At 35.0% G+C, this 22,990-nt stretch overlaps 1 protein-coding gene across 2 annotated transcripts in view; it reads left to right on the plus strand.

The window, feature by feature from the left end:
- The window catches only part of RAB34 (RAB34, member RAS oncogene family), an 82,005-nt gene that overhangs the window by 34,570 nt on the left and 24,445 nt on the right, over positions 1 to 22,990 (plus strand). Inside the window, exons 4-9 of one of the 2 annotated variants that reach the window (XM_053706191.1) lie at positions 769 to 837; positions 955 to 1,056; positions 2,987 to 3,051; positions 3,930 to 3,981; positions 8,245 to 8,326; positions 14,375 to 14,465. In XM_053706191.1, the coding sequence (XP_053562166.1) occupies positions 769 to 837; positions 955 to 1,056; positions 2,987 to 3,051; positions 3,930 to 3,981; positions 8,245 to 8,326; positions 14,375 to 14,465 (461 nt within the window). The remainder of the gene's footprint in view (positions 1 to 768; positions 838 to 954; positions 1,057 to 2,986; positions 3,052 to 3,929; positions 3,982 to 8,244; positions 8,327 to 14,374; positions 14,466 to 22,990) is intronic. The other variant, XM_053706192.1, reaches the window with a different exon arrangement.

Here is a 22,990-nt window from a genome sequence, read left to right on the forward strand (position 1 = left end):
CTGTTTACACACTCACTGGGGGATATAGCTTTACTATCTCTGGTACACTAGCATTATGCATCAGCTTTGTCTTTTCTTTCACTAATCTCTTTCTTCCTATTTTTCTCTTTTTCATATTTATAACTTTTTTTTTTTTTTTTACCATTTAACTTTCTCTTCCTTGGCTTTACCGCGTGTGATTTTAGTCATGGAATGGTCAGAATTAAAGGGATAGTAAATCTATTTTTATATATGCAGCAGAACCAGTCACTATTGCACATGACCTGCATACTAACTAGATGTTTAAAAGCATTTAAAGCTGTAATTAATGTGTGCTTTGTTTTGCAGTCCCTTTTTTCTGATTTAAGTCAGAGAATGAAATTGTAAGGAGAGACAAAATATAATTTATAAAAAATAGGATTTATGGGATTGGAATATAATTTAAGAATCAATATATGTTTTCCTTTTTCTCTTGTTTTTCTGTTTATATTCTCTCTGATTCTGGAATTATATAACATCATATGAAACTGTTTTCCCCCCTCCTTTTAAAGGGATTGTATATTGTAAAAAAACTATATATTTAAATATTTTATAAAAAAAAATAAAGTTAAATTAAAGCTTTTGTATTCATTTTGAAGTTTGAATATTGTGACAAAAAAGGGACAGTCACACAGCTCTGTTTGTGGACAAGCATCAAACAAGTTTTTTTTTAGTCCAGGAATATTCATTGTCACAAAAAAACAACAACTGTAATACATTTTTATTATCCACTCTCTTGTATTTATCCAGCAGATTTAAGATTTCCAAGATTATTGTTGTGGGGGACCTTTCAGTGGGCAAGACTTGCTTGATAAATAGGTGAGGAAATTGTGGTTTAGATTTGTGTTGTGCTATGTATGATGAGTATATTCAGGTGTATAGATTTGTTTTTTGTTTTTTTAATTTGTTTCTTTTGTTTCTCTTTTTCTGATAAAGGTTTTGTAAAGATACCTTTGATAAGAATTATAAAGCAACAATTGGAGTAGACTTTGAGATGGAACGGTTTGAAATTCTGGGCGTTCCATTCAGTTTGCAACTGTAAGTAGAAAGAAATAATAATATGATAAAGTGATTTTGTTCCCCCTAAAATTCAAGCAGCATTACACATTTAGAAAGATTCAGAACATTTTATATAGCTGATTTATATTGATGCCTCCATCTTACAAGGGGTTATTCAGTAGAGCAAGGGGGCAGAAAATGGCACCATGTAATTACATAATTACAATAGTAAATATAAATGTACCTAAACTAATAAAATGTTAAAAGGACATTAAAATCACTTTATATAAGTATATATATATATATACAATTGAACACTAGATTGTAAAAAATCTGCATACAAAATAACTTTAAAATTAAAATTTTTAAATGAAAATGACAGGAAAAACAGGCACGATAAGTATTGAAAGGGCTTATGACAGTTGCCACTTTTATCAGTGGTTGTGTTGTATTTGTGGGCAAATGAACAAGATACTTGAGGGAAAGTAAAGGAAAGAGCAACTTTTATTTACAAAATAAAATACAAGCATGGAAGGAGGTAGTATAATCATAACATACATTATTGATCCTTTACGAAATTAACCAATAACAAATATGTCAGATTAAATAAATAACCAAGGTAAAATTAAAGGCTGAAATGGAAACTTTGTGTGCTTTTCAATTTTAAATAGAAGCATTTTTGCAATAAACTTTCTTTACCAAAATTGCTTCTGGTAAATATTATTACTGTTTTTCAGTGGCATACACACATATGCTGTGAGGGCACTTGCACCAGTATTTAAGTTCAGAGAGCTGACAGTGCTGTGTATTGTGTCAGTGAAGACTTAAAGTGAAGGTGAACTTTGATAAATGAAAGCCCGGTTTTTAAAAATACTATTAAAACAGGGGCACTTTCATTCATCAAAGTTTAGAAAGCAGCCGTTTTGTTTAAAAACTTACCTCTCTCCTCTCCACAGTTGGAGCAGCTTCTCCCGCCCGGAGATCCTCTCTTCACACGTCAGCAATGACTAATCCGGCTTCCTCCAATCACAGCATGGCCTCAGGCAATGATTTCCCTGTGGAGAAAGCCGTGTTTGGAGGAAGCCGGATTAGTCATTGCTGATGTGTGAAGAGAGGATCTCCGGGTGGGGGAAACCGCTCTGGCTGTGAAAAGAACAAAGGTAAGTTTTTAAACAAAACGGCTGCTTTCTAAACTTTGATGAATGAAAGTGCCCCTGTTTTTAATAGTATTTTTAAAAACCGGGCTTTCATTCATCAAAGTTTACCTTCACTTTAAGGGCCTGATTCTAAAACCTGCAGGGCTAGACGTGGTTTTCCACGCTGATACAGGGGCAGCTCTCATGAAATTCTATAAAAAAGGGTTTGTCCTTGCAAGTAGTGAGATGTCTCCTATAAAAAGAAATGGAGCTCCCTAGAAAGGGATTCTTTTCTGGAGAGAGCAGAGTTAGCAGGGAGCACAGTTAAAAAATGAAATCCTGCAGTTAATACTGATCAGATTACTCTGCTTTCAGTGTATTGTACTGAACAATTGCCTTAAACAATGCAATTTTTACTGCATAATTTTATTTCAGTAAGTCATTTATTTATGTTGTTTTATATGAATTATGATTTATTGTGAGTTTCTTTGTTATGTATGCACCTCGTTCACATACTTAAAAGCAGGGAACACCCCTTTGCAAAACACGCTGTTCACAAGGTAAAAACTGCCTTTATAGAATTATAACGTGTGGTTTATAGTACTTGAGAGATTACTTATAGAATCTCACAAGCCCAGAGAGCTTTACGGAATTATATTCCTAGAATGTTTGGGTACTGCTGTATCACATTTGTTTCAGTTTATTGTTGGTGTAAGCACTCTTGTTTTGTTGGGAGCATTACAGTTAATGAATTCTGTTTGTAAAATGAATCATTCTATGGCGTACTACTGCCTGTATTGTTAGTAATGTTCTGTATATTTCCTGTATTTTAGATGGGACACAGCAGGGCAGGAACGATTTAAGTGCATAGCTTCTACATATTACAGAGGTGCACAAGGTATGTAAAGGCCTTGTCGGATTAGCAATACTGACTGGGTTTGTAATAAGCAGGCATTTCTTACAGTAAATGATGAAATTAGGAGGATTTAGACATATTACTACACTCGTGCCTTGTATTTTTAATGCTGTAATTACTCTATAACATAAAAGGTAGATAGAGAATGGAATCTATTTTTGTGCTTTCACTTGCCCCATTATTATGTAGCCCAGACTTTTCATGGCAAGGGCCATATAGAGTTTTCTATTTTCACTAACAGCATTTGTGTTTACATTTTAGAAATACCATTAATAAAAAGACAAATGTATTATTTTATATATGAACAAACCTTATATTACAAATGCCTCACTTGTGTTTACACTAATGTTAAAGGGATATGAAACCAAAAATGTTCCTTTCATGATTCAGATAGAACATGCAATTTTAAACAACTTTCTAATTTACTTCTATGATCACTTTTTTCTTCGTTCTCTTGATATCTTTTGTTGAAAAGCAATGCCGTATGCTTAGATGCCGGCCCATTCCTGGAGCACTATATTGGCAGCAATGTTGCAAGAATGTTATTCATTTGCAAGAGCACTAGATGGCAGCACCATTTCCTGCCAAGTAGTGCTCCAGGTGCCTACCTAGGTATCTCTTCAAGGCAGAATATCATGGGAACAAAGCAAATTTGATAACAGAAGTAAATTGGAAACTTTTTTGAAATAGTATTCTCTGTCTGAGTAACTATAGAACATTTATGGGTTTCATATCCCTTTAACTGTCTGACCTGTCAATCATAACCATGCCTGTTACAAAAAAACGTTTTTCTGTTACAAATTGCTGTGTGTGTTTTGTCGGTTTTCTCAATGTGACAACTGCTCTTTCTTTTCTAACAGCCATAGTGATTGCCTTCGACCTGACAGACATTTCCTCTCTGGAACACACAAAGTAAGCGATGCGTTCACCAGCTCTTAGACTGGTGTCAGTGTTATCCAGAGTTTATTGTATAAAATGTTTATTGTTTATGTTAACGTTAAATCATTTTAAAGGGACCTTAAACTCTTAACTAGATTTCATGCACCTACCTCATGGATGCTGCAATTATGGAGCTAATTTATATATCTCCCTGACCATAGAAGGAGCTCATATATATATCTCCCTGACCATAGAAGGAGCTCATATATATATCTCCCTGACCATAGAAGGAGCTCATTTATATATCTCCCTGACCATAGAAGGAGCTCATTTATATATCTCCATGACCATAGAAGGAGCTCATATATATATCTCCCTGACCAGGAGGAGCTCATTTATATATCTCCCTGACCATAGAAGGAGCTCATTTATATATCTCCCTGACCATAGAAGGAGCTCATATATATATCTCCCTGACCATAGAAGGAGCTCATATATATATCTCCCTGACCATAGAAGGAGCTCATATATATATCTCCCTGACCATAGAAGGAGCTCATATATATATCTCCCTGACCATAGAAGGAGCTCATATATATATCTCCCTGACCATAGAAGGAGCTCATATATATATCTCCCTGACCATAGAAGGAGCTCATATATATATCTCCCTGACCAGGAGGAGCTCATTTATATATCTCCCTGACCATAGAAGGAGCTCATTTATATATCTCCCTGACCAGGAGTAGCTCATTTATATATCTCCCTGACCATAGAAGGAGCTCATATATATATCTCCCTGACCAGGAGGAGCTCATTTATATATCTCCCTGACCAGGAGGAGCTCATTTATATATCTCCCTGACCATAGAAGGAGCTCATTTATATATTTCCCTGACCAGGAGGAGCTCATTTATATATCTCCCTGACCATAGAAGGAGATTATTTATTTATCTCCCTGATCATAAAAGGAGCTCATTTATATATCTCCCTGACCAGAGGAGCTCATTTATATATCTCCCTGACCAGAGGAGCTCATTTATATAGCTCCCTGACCATAGAAGGAGCTCATTTATATATCACCCTGACCAGAAGGAGCTCATTTACAGTATCCCACAAAAGTGAGTACACCCCTCGCATTTTTGTAAATATTTTATTAAATCTTTTCATGTGATAACACTGAAGAAATGACACTTTGTTCCAATGTAAAGTAGTGAGTGTACAGCCTGTATAACAGTGTAAATTTGCTGTCCCCTCAAAATAACTCAACACACAGCCATTAATGTCTAAACCGTTGGCATTAAAAGTGAGTACACCCCTAAGTTGAAATGTCCAAATTGGGCCCAATTTGCCAATTTCCCTCCCCGGTGTCATGTGACTCGTAAGTGTTACAAGGTCTCAGGTGTGAATGGGGAGCAGGTGTGTTAAATTTGGTGTTATTGCTCTCTCACACTCTCTCATACTGGTCACTGGACGTTCAACATGGCACCTCATGGCAAAGAACTCTCTGAGGATCTGAAAAAAAGAATTGTTGCTCTACATAAAGATGGCATAGGCTATAAGAAGATTGCCAAGACCCTGAAACTGATTTGCAGCATGGTGGGCAAGACCATACGGCGGTTTCACAGGACAGGTTCCACTCAGAACAGGCCTCGCCATGGTTGACCAAAGGAGTTGAGTGCACTTGCTCAACGTCATATCCAGAGGTTGTCTTTGGGAAATAGACGTATGAGTGCTACCAGCATTACTGCAAAGGTTGAAAGGGTGGGGGGTCAGTCTGTCAGTGCTCAGACCATACGCCGCACACTGCATCACATTGGTCTGCATGGCTGTCGTCCCAGAAGGAAGCCTCTTCTAAAGATGATGCACAAGAAAGCCTGCAAACAGTTTGATGAAGACAAGATGGTTCAGATGGTGTCAAGCGTGTGTGGCGGCAACCAGGTGAGGAGTACAAAGACAAGTGTGTCTTGCCTACAGTCAAGCATGGTGGTGGAAGTGTCATGGTCTGGACCTGCATGAGTGCTGCCGGCACTGGAGAGCTACAGTTCATTGAGGGAACCATGAAGGCCAACATGTACTGTGACATACTGAAGCAGAGCATGATCCCCTCCCTTCCCTCCCTTCGGAGACTGGGCACAGGGCAGTATTCCAACATGATAACAACCCCAAACACACCTCCAAGACGGCCAAGCATGTCTCTAGACCTAAACCCTATTGAGCATCTGTGGGGCATCCTTAAACGAAATGTAGGGGAGTGCAAGGTCTCTAACATCCACCAGCTCTGTGATGTCATCATGGAGGAGTGCAAGAGGACTCCAGTGGCAACCTGTGAAGCTCTGGTAAACTCCATGCCTAAGAGGGTTAAGGCAGTGCTGGAAAATAATGGTGGCCACAAAAAATATTGACATTTCCACTTAGGGGTGTACTCACTTTTGTTGCCAACGGTTACACATTAATGGCTGTGTGTTGAGTTATTTTGTGGGGACAGCAAATTTACACTGTTATTTAGGCTGTACACTCACTACTTTACATTGTAGCAAAGTGTAATTTCTTCAGTGTTGTCACATGAAAAGATATAATAAAATATTTACAAAAATGTGAGGGGTGTACTCACTTTTGTGGGATACGGTATATATCACCCTTGACCAGAGAAGGAGCTAATTTATATAACTACCTGACTATATATCTCCCTGACCATAGAAGGAACTCATTTATTTATCTCCCTGACCAGAGGAGGTCATTTATATATCTCCCTGACCCGAGAAGGAGCTTATTTGTATATCTCCCTGACCAGAGAAAAAGCTCATTTATATCTCTCCCTGATCGGAGAAGGTGCTCATTTATATATCCCCCTGACCAGGAGGAGCTAATTTATCTCCCTGACAGAGAAGGAGCTCATTTATTTATCTCCCTGACAGAGAAGGAGCTCATTTATTTATCTCCCTGACCAAAGATGGAGCTCCTTTATATATCTCCCTAACCAGGAGGAGCTCATTTATTTATCTCCCTCACGTGAGGTCGCATTCCTATTGTGGGCCACTTCTAATATCAGCGCACACTTGCGTGCGTTGGTATTACGAGTGGAGTGCAAATATTATGCTTGCAAAAGCGCAAATTTGCACTCTACTCATAATCTGGCCCTAAATGTTTATGCAGACCTTGCACAATTCAGCCCTTTACTGCTGACACATACTTTGCATAAAAACAAATGAGTTTAAAGGGATTTTTTATTGTTTAAAAATATAGATAATCCATTTATTACCCATGCCCTAGCTTTGCATAACCAATACAGTTATAATAATACACTTTTTACCACTGTGATTGCCTTGTATCTAAGCCTCTGTAGACTGCCCCCTTATTTCAGTTCTTTTGATAGACTTGCATTTTAGCCACTTAGTGCTAAATCATAAGTATCTCAATGGGCGTCATCACAATGGTATTTATATAAAAATAAACTAGCACTGTCTAGCTGTGACAAACTGTCAAAATGCAGAGGCGGCCTTCAAGGGCTTAGAAATTAGCATATGAGCCTACCTAAGTTTAGCTTTCAACAAAGAATATCAAGAGAACAAAGCAAATGATGATAAAAGTAAATTGCAAAGTTGTTTAAAATTGCATGCCCTATCTGAATCATGAAAAAAAGTTTAATTTTGACTAGACGATCCCTTTAATTTACTATCAACATTTCTTCTATATTTTACAAGTTGTCAAATAAATGTGGAAGACACAAACATATTTGTCTGTGCTTAAAGGACCAGTCAATACAGTATATTTGCATAATCAACAAATGCATGATAAGAAGACAATGCAATAGCATTTAGTCTGAACTTCAAATGAGTAGTAGATTTTTTTAAAATAAATTGCAAAGTTATGTATATTTCCACTCCCCCTGTACCATGTGACAGCCATCAGCCAATCACAAATGCATATACGTATATGCTGTGAACTCTTGCACATGCTCAGTAGGAGCTGGTGACTTAAAAAGTTTAAATATAAAAAGACTGTGCACATTTTGTTAATAGAAGTAAATTTGAAAGTTGTTTAAAATGGCATGCTGTATCTGAATCATGAAGTTTAATTTTGACTTGAGTGTCCCTTTAAGGGAAAACAAAGTCATAGCTAGCCCACATTATATAGTGCTGTACTAAATCTTTATCTACTCACAGAGGAAATAATTATAGTTTTAATTGTTTATAAAAGATGTGAAAACCAGTAAAACATCAGCTCATAATTGGCAGCAGTTTGTTTAGTCTTGAATTGGTTCTAAACAGATATGAATAATTTTTTTTGACACAGGCAGTGGTTGCAGGATGCATTAAAGGAAAATGACCCCTCAAATGTTTTGCTTTTCCTAGTTGGTTCCAAGAAAGATCTCAGTGTAAGTGAAAAATTCTAGTAGTAGATTTGGCAAATGTTTTTTGGGAAACTTTCTTAACAGTAAATTGTTAATTTATGAATACATTTGGTTATTGTTTGTAGAAAACAGAGAACAAAACACATTAAAATATAGTATTACTGTATTCAAAAGTCTGTAATTTACACATAGCATACTTAGGAATCTTAAAGTGGTAACGCTAACAGTAGCATAATGCTGATCTACTTTAATTGATTACACTTTGGCTTCCCTCTGTACAATGTGTACATCTGTAAGAATCATTCTAGCTCTACAGAAACTATGTGCCTCTATAAAGAAAATTGATTGCGCTGTATTTGCAGCTTCTAAGAGCTTTGCAGTGTAGGCTTGCATTAGCGAATTTGCTTGTCTTCAGCACCTCAGATGTGGCCGGAGATAAACTCGCTTATTCGGGTGATTGACAGGCCCTGCACTTGCACAATTGGTGGAGCAAGAGCATGGGGTGGGATTGCACAAGAGAGTTGTTGTGTAATATATAATTTCACCATTCAATGTTGTTACACAAATGTAAATTGTAGTCAGACAAGTTCTCTCCTTGAGAACTTGCCTGTTTGCATCTTGATAAATTATAGATTAAGTGCATGCATCATATTTACTGTCAGTGCACTGAATATCTTATATTAAGGAACCCTTGCACTGCTCGACTGTCCACTGTCCTTTTATTAACAAAGTTTGCATTGTTGTAATGCCCCCTGCTGAGTACAAATGCAGAATAATTGTAGCAGGGTTAGACTTGTGTATTTTGCAATATTAATTTATCCTGAATTGAGAAACTCAAACTTTTAGTTAAATTACAGAAGAAGGGAGTAAAATAAATAATTAAAGTATATTCCAAAAAACTACACTTAAGTAAACATTTTATATGACAACCTCAAAGTATTTTACGTCCCTTATATACTTATGTGTGGCACTTAGACACCTACAGAAAGAGAAGCGCTCTACAAAGTAAGAACAACAGCTCAGTAGCTCGTTCTCTGGTGAGTTACCACCTAGTAGTAGCAGCAAGCATCTCCTTGCAATCACACTCATATGTCTGAAAGTCTCCCCAATAATAATGTGATATGTAATTAGGAACTAACTACATATGTTTAATGCACAGTGGCACCCTATGGCCTAGATTTGGAGTTTGGCGGTAGATGGGCTGTTAACGCTACGCGGGCTTTTTTCTGGCCGCACCATAAAATTAACTCTGGTATCGAGAGTTCAAAACAATGCTGCGTTAGGCTCCAAAAAAGGAGCGTAGAGCATTTTTACCGCAAATGCAACTCTCGATACCAGAGTTGCTTACGGACGCGGCCAGCCTCAAAAACGTGCTCGTGCACGATTCTCCCATAGGAAACAATGGGGCTGTTTGAGCTGAAAAAAAACCTAACACCTGCAAAAAAGCAGCGTTCAGCTCCTAAAGCAGCCCCATTGTTTCCTATGGGGAAACACTTCCTACGTCTGCACCTAACACTCTAACATGTACCCCGAGTCTAAACACCCCTACCCTTACACTTATTAACCCCTAATCTGCCGCCCCCGCTATCGCTGACCCCTGCATTATATTATTAACCCCTAATCTTCCGCTCCGTAAACCGCCGCTACCTACATTATACCTATGTACCCCTAATCTGCTGCCCCTAACACTGCCGACCCCTATATTATATATATTAACCCCTAACCTGCCCCCCACAACGTCGCCGCCAGCTACTTACAATAATTAACCCCTAATCTGCCGACCGCAAAGCGCCGCCACCTACGTTATCCTTATGTACCCCTAATCTGCTGCCCCTAACACCGCCGACCCCTATATTATATTTATTAACCCCTAATCTGCCCCCCTCAACGTCGCCGACACCTGCCTACACTTATTAACCCCTAATCTGCCGAGCGGACCTGAGCGCTACTATAATAAAGTTATTAACCCCTAATCCGCCTCACTAACCCTATCATAAACAGTATTAACCCCTAATCTGCCCTCCCTAACATCGCCGACACCTAACTTCAATTATTAACCCCTAATCTGACGACCGGAGCTCACCGCTACTATAATAAATGGATTAACCCCTAAAGCTAAGTCTAACCCTAACACTAACACCCCCCTAACTTAAATATAATTTACATCTAACGAAATTAATTAACTCTTATTAAATAAATTATTCCTATTTAAAGCTAAATACTTACCTGTAAAAAAAATCCTAATATAGCTACAATATAAATTATAATTACATTGTAGCTATTTTAGGATTAATATTTATTTTACAGGCAACTTGGTAATTATTTTAACTAGGTACAATAGCTATTAAATAGTTAATAACTATTTAATAGTTACCTAGTTAAAATAATAACAAAATTACCTGTAAAATAAGTCCTAACCTAAGTTATAATTAAACCTAACACTACCCTATCAATAAATTAATTAAATAAAATACCTACAATTACCTACAATAAAACCTAACACTACACTATCAATAAATAAATTAAATACAATTTCTACAAATAACTACAATTACATAAACTAACTAAAGTACAAAAAATAAAAAAGAACTAAGTTACAAAAAATAAAAAAATATTTACAAACATAAGAAAAATATTACAACAATTTTAAACTAATTACACCTACTCTAAGCCCCCTAATAAAATAACAAAGACCCCCAAAATAAAAAAATGCCCTACCCTATTCTAAATTAATAAATTTAAAAGCTCTTTTACCTTACCAGCCCTGAACAGGGCTCTTTGCGGGGCATGCCCCAAGAAAATCAGCTCTTTTGCCTGTAAAAAAAAACATACAATACCCCCCCCCCAACATTACAACCCACCACCCACATACCCCTAATCTAACCCAAACCCCCCTTAAATAAACCTAACACTAAGCCCCTGAAGATCTTCCTACCTTGTCTTCACCTCACCGGGTATCACCGATCGGTCCTGGCTCCGATATCTTCATCCAACCCAAGCGGGGGCTAGACATCCACTGAAGAAGTCCAGAAGAGGGTCCAAAGTCTTCCTCCTATCCGGCAAGAAGAGGACATCCGGACCGGCAAACATCTTCATCCAAGCGGCATCTTCGATCTTCTTCCATCTGGTGCGGAGCGGGTCCATGTTGAAGCAGCCGACGCGGATCCATCCTCTTCTTCCGGCGTCTCCCGACGAATGACGGTTCCTTTAAGGGACGTCATCCAAGATGGCGTCCCTCGAATTCCGATTGGCTGATAGGATTCTATCAGCCAATCGGAATTAAGGTAGGAATATTCTGATTGGCTGATGGAATCAGCCAATCAGAATCAAGTTCAATCCGATTGGCTGATCCAATCAGCCAATCAGATTGAGCTCGCATTCTATTGGCTGATCGGAACAGCCAATAGAATGCGAGCTCAATCTGATTGGCTGATTGGATCAGCCAATCGGATTGAACTTGATTCTGATTGGCTGATTCCATCAGCCAATCAGAATATTCCTACCTTAATTCCGATTGGCTGATATAATCCTATCAGCCAATCGGAATTCGAGGGACGCCATCTTGGATGACGTCCCTTAAAGGAACCGTCATTCGTCGGGAGACGCCGGAAGAAGAGGATGGATCCGCGTCGGCTGCTTCAACATGGACCCGCTCCGCACCAGATGGAAGAAGATCGAAGATGCCGCTTGGATGAAGATGTTTGCCGGTCCGGATGTCCTCTTCTTGCCGGATAGGAGGAAGACTTTGGACCCTCTTCTGGACTTCTTCAGTGGATGTCTAGCCCCCGCTTGGGTTGGATGAAGATATCGGAGCCAGGACCGATCGGTGATACCCGGTGAGGTGAAGACAAGGTAGGAAGATCTTCAGGGGCTTAGTGTTAGGTTTATTTAAGGGGGGTTTGGGTTAGATTAGGGGTATGTGGGTGGTGGGTTGTAATGTTGGGGGGGGGTATTGTATGTTTTTTTTTACAGGCAAAAGAGCTGATTTTCTTGGGGCATGCCCCGCAAAGGGCCCTGTTCAGGGCTGGTAAGGTAAAAGAGCTTTTAAATTTATTAATTTAGAATAGGGTAGGGCATTTTTTTATTTTGGGGGTCTTTGTTATTTTATTAGGGGGCTTAGATTAGGTGTAATTAGTTTAAAATTGTTGTAATATTTTTCTTATGTTTGTAAATATTTTTTTATTTTTTGTAACTTAGTTCTTTTTTATTTTTTGTACTTTAGTTAGTTTATGTAATTGTAGTTATTTGTAGAAATTGTATTTAATTTATTTATTGATAGTGTAGTGTTAGGTTTATTGTAGGTAATTGTAGGTATTTTATTTAATTAATTTATTGATAGGGTAGTGTTAGGTTTAATTATAACTTAGGTTAGGACTTATTTTACAGGTAATTTTGTTATTATTTTAACTAGGTAACTATTAAATAGTTCTTAACTATTTAATAGCTATTGTACCTGGTTAAAATAATTACCAAGTTGCCTGTAAAATAAATATTAATCCTAAAATAGCTACAATGTAATTATAATTTATATTGTAGCTATATTAGGATTTTTTTTACAGGTAAGTATTTAGCTTTAAATCGGAATAATTTATTTAATAAGAGCTAATTAATTTCGTTAGATGTAAATTATATTTAAGTTAGGGGGGTGTTAGTGTTAGGGTTAGACTTAGCTTTAGGGGTTAATCCATTTATTATAGTAGCGGTGAGCTCCGGTCGTCAGATTAGGGGTTAATAATTGAAGTTAGGTGTCGGTGATGTTAGGGAGGGCAGATTAGGGGTTAATACTATTTATGATAGGGTTAGTGAGGCGGATTAGGGGTTAATAACTTTATTATAGTAACGCTCAGGTCCGCTCGGCAGATTAGGGGTTAATAAGTGTAGGCAGGTGTCGGCGACGTTGTGGGGGGCAGGTTAGGGGTTAATAAATATAATATAGGGGTCGGCGGTGTTAGGGGCAGCAGATTAGGGGTACATAAGGATAACGTAGGTGGCGGCGCTTTGCGGTCGGCAGATTAGGGGTTAATTATTGTAGGTAGCTGGCGGCGACGTTGTGGGGGGCAGGTTAGGGGTTAATAAATATAATACAGGGGTCGGCGGTGTTAGGGGCAGCAGATTAGGGGTACATAAGTATAACGTAGGTGGCGGTCGGCAGATTAGGGGTTAAAAAAATTTAATCGAGTGGCGGCGATGTGGGGGGACCTCAGTTTAGGGGTACATAGGTAGTTTATGGGTGTTAGTGTACTTTAGAGTACAGTAGTTAAGAGCTTTATGAACCGGCGTTAGCCCAGAAAGCTCTTAACTCCTGCTTTTTTTCGGCGGCTGGAGTTTTGTCGTTAGAGCTCTAACGCTCACTTCAGAAACGACTCTAAATACCGGCGTTAGGAAGATCCCATTGAAAAGATAGGATACGGAATTGACGTAAGGGGATCTGCGGTATGGAAAAGTCGCGGCTGAAAAGTGAGAGTTAGACCCTTTAATCACTGACTCCAAATACCGGCGGTAGCCTAAAACCAGCGTTAGGAGCCTCTAACGCTGGTTTTCACGGCTAACGCCAAACTCTAAATCTAGGCCTATGTTTTTTACATAAAGGGACAGTCACTAATTTATGCACACACTTATGTTAAAGGTAACGCCACAAAATAAAATGAAATTGTAATCACTTTTTTAGTTAAACATTTATAAGGGAAGTAGTTACTATGAATAATGTAATGTAACACTATATACAAGAAGTGGTACAAATGCACATGATTAATTACATTATGAAACATCTTACAGGCTGGGTGTGGACCATGGGTCATAGTTTGTTCAGGCCGACAGCAACACAATTTTATACTGTCAAAAACGTTCAAGTTACGTGGAAAACACTGTACAAAAATAGATAAATGTTCATTAGTAAACATCAATTGCACATCCCTAATAATCAGATAATAGTGATTTTGTTTCTGCTTTTCACAGTCTTTATTTGATTGCTTGTATGCTAGTGAGACCCAGTGTTACCTTTGGTTGACTGAATTTGCTATGCAGCATAACTAATAATGCCTATGATGTGATTTCCTGCTTTCTTCCATGCAGTCACCATCTCAATATGCTCTCATGGAAAAAGATGCCTTAAAGGTTGCCAAGGAGATGCAGGCGGAGTATTGGTCTGTTTCCTCACTGACAGGTACAGTAAAGCCTTCTGATTAGATTTCCAGAAACACTAAGGAAATTAACTATTTAAAGGGACACTAAACTCAATTTTTTTTCTTTCATGATTCAGATAGAGCATGCAGTTTTAAGCAACTTTCTAATTTTCTACTATTATAATTTTTTCTTAGTTCTATTGCTATCTTTATTTGAAAAAGCAGGAATGTAAGGTTAGGTTACCAGGAATCAGCAAGCACTACCCAGGTGCTGAACCAAAAATGGGTCGGCTCTTAAGCTTACTACATTCCTGCTTTTTCAAATAAAGATATCAAGAGAACAAAGAAAAATTGATAATCAGAGTAAATTAGAAAGTTGCATAAAATAGCCTGCTGTATCTGAATCATGAAACAATTTGGGTTTAGTGTCCCTTTAACATGACATTTGAGCATTGATGCATTTCAAAGTAAGATATTGAACAAAAATAACTGTTAAAGCACAAGTCACTTGAGAAAAAAACAAAACAACTACCACTAACACAAATATAATATGAACTACGTTGAATAAGACCATTTAAACAAGATGTGAGGGTGTCCAGTCATTTTTTTTATCATGATAAACTCAGGGGGTGCAGGGGTCGCAATTGCGACTGGGCCCCTAAGGGTGGGGGCCCAGCTTAAAAAACGTTGACCTGCCACTGCCTGCACTGATATCATGTGAGTGACATTTCTGTTTTACCCATTGGTGTTTATGTGTGTGACTGTGTGTGTATTTATATATGTATGTATGTGTGTGTATAAAAAAATAAAAAATGATATGTACCAAATTCACTTTTTTTTTTTGGGGGGGGGGGTAGGGGGGCCCTTCTTTAGATTCTTGCACCTGGGCCCTGTGGTTTCTAGTTACGCCTCTGGTAAATCCCATAGTCTAAAAGCTATAAAACACAAACACATATCTCCCAGGAGCCACAGTTTCTAAAATGATATCTTCTTATTGTTTTTATATATTCTTTATATGGATAGATAGATAGATAGATAGATAGATAGATAGATAGACTGATAGATGATAGAGATCTGTGCGGGTTTGAATATTCTTTGCTCAAAAAACACAAAAACTGTGGTATAGTTATTACTAGATCCACACAGGCTTAAAATTGATATTTGTATACAGGCATTAAAGGTACATGTTGATGATTTGTTGGTTACATTTAAAATATTGTGTCCAGTTAAGTTACTGCATATATTAGTAATCATATTTACAAAATGGTTGTTGCTTTATATGATACTCTTCCTTGTTTCTAGTTTCCCTTCCTTAAAGGGACATTATACACTCATTTTTTCTTTGCATAAATGTTTTGTAGATGATCTATTTATATAGCCCATTAAGTTTTTAAAAAAAAAAAAAATGTTTAGTTTTGCTTATTTTTAAATAACATTGCTCAGATTTTCAGACTCCTAACCAAGCCCCAAAGTTTTATGTGAGTACTGATGTATACCTACTCCAGCTTGCTCCTGTTTGTGTAAAGGGTCTTTTCATATGCAAAAGAAGGGGGAGGGTCTTATTTCCCACTTGCAGTGGGAGTAGTAATAGTATGGAGGTTATGTCAAACTTTTTTGACAGGTGGACACGCCCCTTTCTCCTCCCCTAAACCCGCCCCTTTCCACTCCCACTTTACGCCCCTTTTTGATATCAATTTGATATAAAATTGATATAAAAAGGGGATTTTGATACGAATTTGATATAAAATTGATATTAAAAAAGTGTTTTTAATACGTATTTGATATAAAATTGATATTAAATTGTTTTTTTATTAGGATTTGGATTAAAAGGTTATAAGAGGTTATTAAGCTTATTTTGATATGGTTGATTAGGAGCTTTATAAAAGACTATAAAGTTTATTTAATTTAAAAAAGGTATAAAGTATACTTTGATATTGTATTCTATTAAAAGGGAGATATAAAAATCTTAATATATATATCCTCTATAATGTTCAATAGGTTTAATAAGGCATGTCAGGACTTGCTATGAAAAAAAAAAGATATAAAATGTAATAGGATTTAAAGGAGGAGGTATAAGAGTATAAAATTCAATTGTTTTGATATTTTCTTTTATTAGGGGATTAAAAAAAAATAAAAAATACAAAGTTTGTTAACATTTCTTATAAGATTTCTGTGAATGAAATAATTTAATTCAGTATTGTACATATTATCTTTTCTGTCTTCATGCCAGCACATTGTATGAACTGAATGCACAGACTTCTTTATATGCTCTGACACTTATGTTATTAAAATGCTGACATATCTAATACGTCATTTGTTAAATGACTAATATTTTTTCATCACATATCTTTGTCAGCAAATATCATCATATTACTTTCAGATGTCATTGAGTTCACAAGTTCTTAAAAAAAACTGACATACAGCAATTTTGTAGAGTAAAGATATTTATCTATACAAAAAACAAACTCACTTATCTTTTTAAAACACACACAGTTTGTTTTTCACCTAATATTCACAAAAACATCATCATATTACTTTTTTCTCATCACATATCTTGTCAGCAGATATCATCATATTACTTTCAGATGTCATTGAGTTCACAAGTTCTTAAAAAAAACTGACATACAGCAATTTTGTAGAGTAAAGATATTTATCTATACAAAAAACAAACTCTCACTTATCTTTTTAAAACACACACAGTTTGTTTTCCACCTAATATTCACAAAAATATCATCATATTACTTTTTTCTCATCACATATCTTGTCAGCAAATATCATCATAATACTTTTTTTTCTCATCACATATGTTTGTCAGCAAATATCATCATATTACTTTCAGATGTCATTGAGTTTACATATTATTATTTTTTTAAAACACTAACATACATCATTTTTGTAAACATTTTATCTATACAAAAACAAACTCTCACTTATTTTTTTAAAAAAACACACATAGGACTTTATCACCCTTATAACCACAAAGCAAAAATAAACATTTATACATCACAAATACAAATAAGCATAATGCAAACTTCTTAATAAAATGATTTCATCTATACATATTGCTGTGTTAAGTAAAATGGTGGGGGTGGGGTAGTTGTGGGTGTGAAACTTAAAAAGCGCTGTCCCTGATCTTTGGAGCTTTTGGTGTGAGTATATAAGTTATGATATTTACTCTAAACTGTCTTTTATAATAATTAATTCTAAACTTTTAAACTAAGTAATGTTATCTTAGCTGAATAAAAAAAAACATCTCTTATAGAAATATTTTTTTTCTATCTTTTTTTAAAAACCTCTCCTTTTACCAACCCTGCTTAGATGACAATATGTGTACCAACAACCTCTTTTATACTTTTTATTGTAAAGTGTTACATTAAGTAATTAAACTTAACTTATATTAATAAAACTATTAATATAGTTTACACAGTTTACAACAGCTTTTCACTTTTATCTCCCTTATAACCACACAGCAAAAATAAACATTTATACAGCACAAATACAAATAAGCATAATACAAACATCTAAATAAAATGATGAACTCAGCCTATTATAAAGAAAATTCTCAATTAGCTTTTTAAATTAACTTTATACCCACAAAATAAAAATAAACATTTATACATCACAAATACAAATAAGCATAATGCAAACATCTTAATAAAAGGATTAACTCACCATATTATTTTATTTTAAACTCACATATCTGTACTCAGCTGATGAAGAAATTAAAAACAAATACAAACGCACAAAAACAATATTTTATAAACTGCATTTACTACCTCTGCCCCACATTTCTGTAACAACAAGATCATTTCATCTATACATATTGCTGTGTTAAGTAAAACGGTGGGGGTGGGGTGGTTGTGGGTGTGAAACTTAAAAAGCGCTGTCCCTGATCTTTGGATCTTTTGGTGTGAGAATATAAGTTATGATATTTACTCTAAACTGTCTTTTATAATAATTAATTCTAAACTTTTAAACTAAGTAATGTTATCTTAGCTGAATAAAAAATAAATACATCTCTTATAGAAAAAAATTTCTACCTTTTTTTTTTAAAAACCTCTCCTTTTACCAACCCTGCTTAGATGACAATATGTGCACCAACAACCTCTTTTATACTTTTTATTGTAAAGTGTTACACTAAGTAATTAAGCTTAACTTATATTAATGAAACTAATGTTAACATCAGTTTACACAGTTTACAACAGCAATGCCTTTTCATTATGACCACTTAATATAGCTAGTGATTTTTAACCTCTCATACTAATAACATATCACTTAATGCACTGGTTGGCTATATCAGATGAGTCTATTTTAATCTTGTTTACTAAGGACAAACTGCATATTTATATCTAATGCTACCATCAGTTTACACAGTTTACAACAGCAATGTCTTTTCATTGTGACCACTTAATATAGCTAGTGATTTTTAACCTCTCGTACTAATAATATATCACTTAATGCACTTGTTGGCTATATCAGATGAGTCTATTTTAATCTTGTTTACTAAGGACAAACTGCATATTTATATTAGGTATGGTGTATATGAGCATATTTATATTTTTCCACAGGGATCCCAGTTTTATAGCAATTCAATGCAATCTCTAGGATCTGAAGATGCTGGTGTAACTGTTATTTGCTATAACAATGAGTGAATTTACTGTGCAAGGGTAGTGTAGGGCAAGATCCACTTATTTCTTTTCTCTCTCTCTCTTTTTTTGTGGGTATATATTTTGCTTTTAACCTCCATGCACTTTCCCTGGATATTGTTTTGGGACCATGTGCCTTAGTAACTGTCTAACTCACACACATTCATTTGTGAAGGGGAGTGCTTTCCTAGTTGCATAATATTTCCTAACATCAGCTCGGATTGCAAGAAGCCACATTTAAAGTAGTGAAGCTTGTGGTGTAGTGAAGACTCACCTATCAGCCCTTAAGCTCTCTAATTAAGAAGGAGAGGATTATCAATTTATTTCCAGAAAACACATTTTGGCTATCTTCTCTCTCAAAACACGTCCACTCCCTATTTCCCATTCATCAACCACATAAATAGTAGATGTAAACAGTATGGGCTGTTTTATGAAGCTGGGGATGCAGCTTTGGACCTTTGTGACCCTGCAACATCTAGTTAAGAAGCAAAAGTCTTAAGAAGCTGCACATGAACAAAGTTACCAGGCAGCGAAAGCTGACCACCCCATGCTAGCAACCAGTAAACTCTCTTAATTACAACTAGACTTAACCCCAGCTCTACAGAATTCTGCAATACTATACAAACTATAATAATAATCCTGCTCAGGAGCCACCATTCATGGTTAAAACAATAGATTAGGACTCTGTATGTTAAAAGTGTAGGACATTTTACCTAACGTATAAGGGAAAATATAAACAACTTACTTAGTTAAAATCTGCATAGGCGTTTCCCCCAAATTATTTGAGTTATCTAGGATTTGTTATGTTTGTTAAGTTTTCAAAAAGACAGACTTGTTTAAACTTCAGAGTTGCAAACACATTTATTAACAAATTATAAGATTGAGTGCAAATCATACGATTCACATAAGTAGATGTACGTATAGTATTGGTAATGAATATATATATACATATAGCTATACACAGAGCAACATACGTTAGATTTCCTTCCAATTTTATTTACATACAGTTACACACAAATTTACAACTGCTACAAATAAAACTAGGGATTTTAAGTATATTAAGTATGTCACTGAAATAAATGTATGGACATAAATATGTATATAATATATTAAAAATACATAGAGACTTGTATCAACATAAGTACTTACAAATACAGTTAAAACTGTCATAAACTTGCACAATTGGGTCATACATTAACTTAAGTACCATCCCATTTAAATACTTATATATAAATTATATCTGAACAATACACTTACATACATCATTTTAAATTTACATATCAATCGCAAATATAAAAGCACACGAAAACACAGTTCACTCTTTACCTTGTGTACAAATGCATTTAAACACAAACTACCAACAAACACCCATACCACAACATTAATGTACAGTTGACTTATAGATTTAAATAAGACTCTATCTATATATATCTATTTACCTATCTGTTTAAAATAATATGTTTATTCTAACATTATGTGAAATCAACAGTAGGTATAAAAAGATATATATAAACACACAGACTTGACGTACACAGAAAATGATGTCACATTTTAATATGGGGAGGTGCCCATGCCTCTCCCCATATTAGTAGCCAAAAGGATATGTGGTAAAGTTATATGATAACACCATTACTCAATAAATGTATGTTTGTGATTTAAGATAATAAAAATAATTAAATATGCATAATAATGAAATAAGATGACATGAGTTAACAGTAAATCGTCTATTAAAGTATATGGGATATATAATATTTAACTTTAGATTAGCAAATGTATAATAATAATAAATAGCTAAATGTATTTAGCCGTACTTTTATAGAGGTCTCATTTATCATTTGGCATGCTATATGCAGGCACACACAACATGCATGTTATAATGCATACATTTACTCTATATAATTTTATATATTTTAAACAAGATTCATATTTTGTTTATTTTGTAATAAATCAAATGGGCGCAGAAGATTTTTAATTTTAATTTTTTAGATATTTGTATGCTTGATATATTTCTGTAGCATTTTAGTATGTGCCCCACTATATATAGTAACATCACTCTTTATAAGGCTGCTATGTTCAACTGAGTCTATAAAATAGGATAATGTTAGATTCATAATATCAGTTCTAGTTCATATGTGTCTCTGTTACTGAAATAATTCTAGTAACAAAGTTAACATACCTAAATATATTTCTTACAGAAGATTCCATTTCAAGCTTCAGATAACACAAAGAACATATTTATTACATATTTACTTCTAAACATAATACATTATTTATATTTCTGTTCTAGAAAATAACATTGGTAATTAAGACCAACTGCATTGAATATCTTTACTGGTAACAACCTAAGTTTAATACCTGGCTTATTCATTTTAGTTTGAAATGACTACTTTTTAGCAGTTTTCTTACATTTGTTTGTATTTATTCTAAGCACATGTTTATTGTTTGTCTTTGTACTGGATGCATAATAGTGTGTCATTGCTTTATGTATTGAATCTGTTTTCTTGCATAGAGAGTGTTAAATACAGTAAGGTATATAGGTTATGATCAGCCTCAATTCTTCTTGCATTGAGAGTGTTAAATACAGTAAGGTGTTTATCAGCCTTTATTATTTCTTGCAGTGAAGGGGCTAAAAAATAAATAAAAAATCATCTTTTTATGTCACAACAGTACAAAGACTTGTATTTTAAAATGTAAAGAGTGCTCCACTAACATAAACCCCACCCAAACTCTAATCTAAGAAAAAAATGTTGCTGGGCTGTCCATTAGTGTGTTGTGGACACTTGATAGCCAACACCCTGTATTAGCCACAAGAAAAAACAACAACTAGATGTACATGAAGTAGCAGTCTAAATCAATACTTTGCCAATATATGTAGCTTTCATTTCATCAATCTTCATCATCAAGGTAATGCTACACGTCACTTTTATGTTGTTTAAGAAAGTTTGTTAAGAATTATTAGATAATTAAAAGTAGATCTCTATGTTTTTAAAATATTTTCTTAATGGAAAAAAAATTTAATATAAAAACTATGGAACTTGGTACAGATAAATACAACCAAAAAAACCAAAAAAATGTTTTAGTTATTCAAGTAATGATATCAATTTAAAAAGGATACAACTTGATTTTCGTATACATTGCGACTGCCAAATATATTAACATGTTTTGCTGTTCATACTACTCTTTTAATCTTGCAATCTCCCTTTATAATATTTACATAGATTAACTTAAATTCAAAATATTAATACTTTATTATATAAAAGTATACATGGAAACATTTAAAACTCAAGAGATGGCATGCTAACTTGGGACAAGGTAAAGAACTTTCCAGAATATGTTTGGCTCTTCTATAGTGGTGAGTAAATAGCTGATCCCAAAACCCAGAGATTTGACAAGAGTTTGAAGAAATTTTAAGTTTCGCTGGCAATGGCAAGTGGTATTTATTTATCCCATTCATTTTAAAATAAAATAAATGGTAACACTTCATGAAATAATCTAAATAAAATGTTGATGGTATTGTAGGTGCGCAATCAGAAAAATATACCTTCCAAGACCTTCCAAGAAAAGGGATAGCACAATCTGCCCTAATAGCTTTTGCTAATTACTAGATGGTCCTTTGTAAATTATGGAGTTAAAATATCAAATGCTCCTGTTGAAATTATTTGCATTTCTCACATTTTGAAGGCTCTAGAATTACTCATTCTTTAATATTAGATATATTAAAACTTGCACAACCCTGAAGAAATAATGTAATATATAGTTGAAAATAAGAATCTAGTTTTTTTTCTGTTAAGACATTAAAGTTAATCCATCTTTAATATTGTCTTAAATGAATAAATTAACATTTAATTTGAAATATTTTTCCTTTTACCATAAAATAGGTATATCCAGTTGCCTTAAGTGTGATACGTGGAAACTTATAA

Source organism: Bombina bombina, chromosome 3, assembly GCF_027579735.1.
Source record: "Bombina bombina isolate aBomBom1 chromosome 3, aBomBom1.pri, whole genome shotgun sequence".
Classification (NCBI taxonomy): Eukaryota; Metazoa; Chordata; class Amphibia; order Anura; family Bombinatoridae; genus Bombina; species Bombina bombina.